The sequence below is a fragment of the Rhincodon typus genome, chromosome 11 (genome assembly GCF_021869965.1).
Source record: "Rhincodon typus isolate 14 chromosome 11, sRhiTyp1.1, whole genome shotgun sequence".
Lineage (NCBI taxonomy): Eukaryota > Metazoa > Chordata > Chondrichthyes > Orectolobiformes > Rhincodontidae > Rhincodon > Rhincodon typus.
The window spans coordinates 70,874,547-70,879,508 of NC_063342.1; the positions used below are offsets into that span (position 1 = coordinate 70,874,547).

Here is a 4,962-nt window from a genome sequence, read left to right on the forward strand (position 1 = left end):
GGATCGGGGCTGCGGTTCGCTGATTTCCCACGGCGGTTCCCGACCCGAGGCTGTTCGGCTATCATCGGGATCCGACTCGGCGGTAGCTCGGCAATTTCCGCCGCCCATTGTGTCGCGGGTGAGCGGACGCTTCGGACCTTTCCGTCTGCCCATAGTAGCGGTGGGTGAGAGGTTGGAGGCGGGGACGGTTCGTTTCGGCAATTCCCGTCACGCGCGCGCACACATTGGCTGGTGGCGCGTGTCGGCGGGGGGGGGCGGGTTCGGCGATCTCCGTCACGCCGGGCGGCTGGTTCGGTAGTCTCCGTGAGCTGGGTGGCGGACTCGGCTATTTCCGACAAGCCGGTTTCCAGACGGCTTTATGTCTGTCTGTGTATTCGAACTTTTGGGGGTGGGGGTTGAAGGTGAGAAGAACCAATGGGAGGTGCCTCGTTGCGCCTGCGCGTTCGCCATCTTGCTGGCGGCTCACTTTTCCAGTGACAAGCGAACAGAGAGAGAGAGGGGGAGGGGAAGCCGGGGACGGGGACGGGGTCGGGTTGGGCCTTCGTCACCGACAACCAGCAGGGCTGGGAGAGGAAGGCTCCAAACTGTCCTATAGAGACAACCCGAGGGGGGGGGGGGGGGAAAAAAAAAAAAAACAAGCTCGGGTAGCGCTTTTTGTGACCACTTCTCCCACCCCCCCAACAAAAAAAATTAACAATTCCGCCCCGACAGAGATTAATATATTTTATTTGAATGATGCGGTGAAACGGTTCATCCCGCCACCCAGCTTCAGTCAGAGAGAGAGAGAGAGTGTGTGTGTGTGTGTGTGGGAGCCGGCATCTGGCTTTGGTAGTAGTGAGGCGGGGTGGGGGAAGAGACACTCCTCCTCCGGTCAGAGAGAGAGAGAGAAGGGGAGGCCGGGGCCTGCAGGTGGGTAAGGTCCTGCAAGTCCCGGGGAAGACCGTGTGGTCCGGAGTTAAAGCCGAGAGGGAGAGGGAGAGGGGTGGGTGTGTGAGCGGAGGACAAGCCGGGGCGGTGTGATGAGGGGCAGGAGGTGGTGTCTGCTCTGAGAGAGGAGGCTGGGTAAAAGGGGTTTAGTGTGTGTGTGGTTTTTTTTGGGGAGGCGGGAGGTGTGTGGGGGAGTGGGCGGGGAGCTCACACACACACACACACACACCGGCCGGTGACCGGCTGATCCTTTTCCCCTGGGTACCAGCCGGCTTGACAGGTCCGGCTCTCATTCCCATTCCCCGCACACACCCACCTCCTTGTCGCATTCACTTTGGGGGGAGCTGTCCATCTATTTTTGGGAGGGTTTTTTTTTTAAAAAGTATTTTTTTGTTGTTTCTCTCTCTCTCTCTCTCTCCGCCCCCCTCTCCTTCCCCTCCCCTCCCATTCCCCAATGCCATGATGCACCAGTCGGAGAGCGCGGCGGACAGGAAGATGGCGCACCCGCTCTACCCCCGGCGGAGCGGCACTAACCACCCGCCGCCGCCTCCGCCTCCTCCACCGCCTCCTGCGGCCGCCGCCACGCCAGGCCCAGGCTCCGGCGGGGCCTCGCTAGGCAGCCTGATGGGGCAGCCGGCTCCGACGCGCCCGCACCCGGACGACGCTCTGCGCTCGCCGGCCCTGGCGGCGTGCTCCGGGCCCGGTGCCGGCTCGGTGCCGGCCCCGCCGCAGACTCTCAGCCTCCACGGAGCCGGGACCGTACCTCTTTCTCCTGCTGCCGCCGCTGCTGCTGTCGCCCCCGCCGGTCCCGGCTCGATGGCCGGGTCCCAGATGAAGAAGAAGAGCGGCTTCCAGATCACCAGCGTGACCCCGGCGCAGAACAACGCCGGCTCCAACAACAGCATCGCCGAGGACACCGAGAGCTACGACGACATGGACGAATCTCACACCGAGGACCTCTCGTCCTCCGAGATCCTCGACGTCTCCCGGGCCACCGACTACGAGCCGGAGCGCAGCTCGTCCGAGGAGACCCTCAACAACGTGGGCGACGCCGAGACCCCCAGCGCCCTGTCTCCCAACCAGCCTCGCCTGCCTCCCCACCAGCCGGCTCTCTTCAACGGCAGCATCCACGGCCTCCATCCGCCCCCGGCTCACCACCACCACCCGAGCCATCACCACCACCACCACCACCATCCCCTTCACCACCACCACCCTGCCATGCTGGCAGGCCCTGGGATGGCCAGTGCTGCCCCTTCAGGAGCGGGGATGGTCCCTCCTGGCAACGTGACCACAAGCACAGAGAAAAATGGCACCAGTGCACCCATGCCCGGATTAGTGAGTGGTTCGGTTGGGGCACCGGTGCCTCTGGCTTCCAACATTGGCACCGTGGTGAATGCTAGAACTGTAAGTGGCATGGGGAGCAACGCGAGCGTTGGTGGGACAAGTGTTGGTGCCAGTGCTAGTGTTGTGGGTGGTACCACCGGCGTTATCGGGGCTGCGTCCAGTACTGTGGCTTCTACCAGTGCGGCAGTAACACAGCCAGCAGCTGGCAGCTCCAGGTTCAGAGTGGTGAAACTGGATTCTAGCACTGAACCTTACAAGAAGGGTCGTTGGGTTTGCACTGAGTTCTATGACAAAGAAAACGTCACTGTTCTCACCGAAGGCGCCTCCGTGAACAGGACGCTGGACAGTGTAAAGCAAGCTTCTGTCACTGATGCAAATCTGGACGGGCAGAGTACCGGTGGAGGGAGTTCGGTAAGCGGCACCTTGAGTGCAGTGGGTTATTACATTGAAGCCGCTGGTAATGGGGAGCCGGGGTTGATTTCTGCCCCTCAGCAGCAAGCTTTTCAAGCACTGTGTAGTCAGCAGTTGGATTTTAGCAGTGGTGGCCCTCTGGTACAGAGTGTTTCCCAGCCACAACTCTCACAGGCCCAGCTCCATTCCCAAGATGTTATACATTCGCAGCAGAAGCCAAGTGCTCCGCTCTCTGGTCGAGCAGGAATCAGTAGTGTTCAGCAGACCCCAATTCAACAGCAATTACCATATTCTCAGCAACAGCAGCCTTCGCAGACCCTGTCAGCTGGGTCCCAGCTACAGCAACTATCGTATCCTCAGCAACAGCCAGCTTCACAGATGACAACACAACATATTATGTCATCAAATACAAGTGCTGTCATTACAGAATATGTGCAGCACCCTCAAATGCAGCCCTCTGCACAGCCCATGCAGCAGAGCAGTGGTGGGCTTGGAGTAGCAGCCGCACCGTCCGGCCAACCACAACATGTTCAAGGCCAAGCACAGTCTGTTTTAGCACAAGCACAATCTGGACAGACACCAGGTCAGCCTGTAGGACATCTTTCAGCAAAGATGCCACCTACTGGTGCTGCCAATGGGCAGCTGGTAACTGGTCAGCAAGGGAATACAATCTCTTTGCTACAACAGTCATGTCCGCCATCAATTAACAAGTCAACGCCGATCGGTTTGCAACCAAGTGCTCCTCCAACTGCTCCAGCGCAGCAGTTAGGGCAGCCTCTGCAGGCTGGGATGGTACAGCAGCAGGCCAGCATATCAGGGCTTGTGCAGCAGGTAACTGTGGCACCACCAAAACAGCAATTGCCATCGCAACCACAAGGTCAAGGGGTCGAGTGTATTATTCAAAGCGTGAACAATCAGACGATAACTGGAATAAGTTCTACACCATCTACTGTTAATACCAATCTTCCCAATGTTGGATCCAATGTGTCTACTAGTATACCAACTGCACCTGCAAACGCTGTTCCGCAACAAACCACTACGCAGACCTCCGTGCAGAACAGTTTGATCCAGAAAGCCAGCCAGCCTTCTGTACCAGCAAATGCAAGCCTCCCTGTGGTACAAGCAGGGCCACAGAAAATGGTGCCTGGCTCTGCCCACTACTCCACTCCCATCCAGTCACTGTTGAATGCAGTGGAAGATTCACGGCGACCTGCAGACCAGCCAGCTCTGCATGTAGAACAGGTAGCTATTGGAGAAAGCGTACTGAGTGCAGCCTCTGCTCTGGTTCAGGAAATTGCCAGCAGCGCCAACCTACCTGCTTCTGCATCGCTGCTTCCTTTAAAGACCTTACCATTGTCCATGCAACCTGTGGATGGTGAAGATGACAGGTAAGGGTAGGCTTTGTCAAGGGTCATCAAGTGTTCTTTGTTAACAAAATAGTGTAAGATCCATGTTCGAATATCACACTTTTACAGGAACCTAGCGTGATTCATTTTTGATACATTTTGAACTTCTAATTATTTGAATTGTGACTGTTGTTCATATGTTCCAAACGGTCATACGTTTTCACAGTGGCAATTCCAACATGCCTGTGTTTATTTAAAAATTTTCTTTTGAGCTACTTAACTGCACACTTGACGTTATCCCAAGTGAACATGGCTTCTCTTTCTCTTCTGTAGACATAACTTTTTTGCAGGTTCTTAAATTAACTGATACTTGATAAAAGTAACCTCCGAAGTTCTGCAATTAAGAAGATAACGTAGCCAAAGAGAGAATAAGAATGTAAAAGCTTCTATGACATAGTCAAAACATGAACATTAAATTCTTATTTATGTAATTTCAAAACACAGAAGAAAGGCTTATAATCTTTCCTTCATCTTGCAGATTTTGTGGTAAGGATTAGTTGTCAGACACTTAACCCCATTGCAGTTGATTGGTGTGGGATAGGAAAATGGAGAAAAAGTTGAAAAACAGCAGGACATACCAAGAGATCATGCACGGCTGAAGTATTCCTTCAATGGAATGGTTTAAGTTCTGAAAGGTTTAAGTTCATCTTGTTCAGTGAGAGCTGTTCACCTTTGCACTTGTGCCACTGAATGATACTCTGTGCTTAATACTGTCTAAGTAATTTGCTTTGCATGGAGCACTGCCATTAAAGAACGAATTTTTGTATTCTTAGTTGCCAATTTGCAGAGAACGTTTTTTCATCAAAATTAGGATTAAAAAGGAAAGCATTGCCTTACAGGCATTGTACTCAAAATAGTTTAGGACATGACATTT

At 54.5% G+C, this 4,962-nt stretch overlaps 1 protein-coding gene across 1 annotated transcript; it reads left to right on the forward strand.

The window, feature by feature from the left end:
* The first annotated feature begins 560 nt into the window (after positions 1-560).
* On the forward strand, positions 561-4,074 carry LOC109914793 (TSC22 domain family protein 1-like). Its single transcript, XM_048602541.1, has one exon. The coding sequence runs from the start codon at positions 1,387-1,389 to the stop codon at positions 4,072-4,074; it is 2,688 nt and encodes an 895-aa protein (XP_048458498.1). The 5' UTR covers positions 561-1,386.
* The last annotated feature ends 888 nt before the right edge of the window (positions 4,075-4,962 follow it).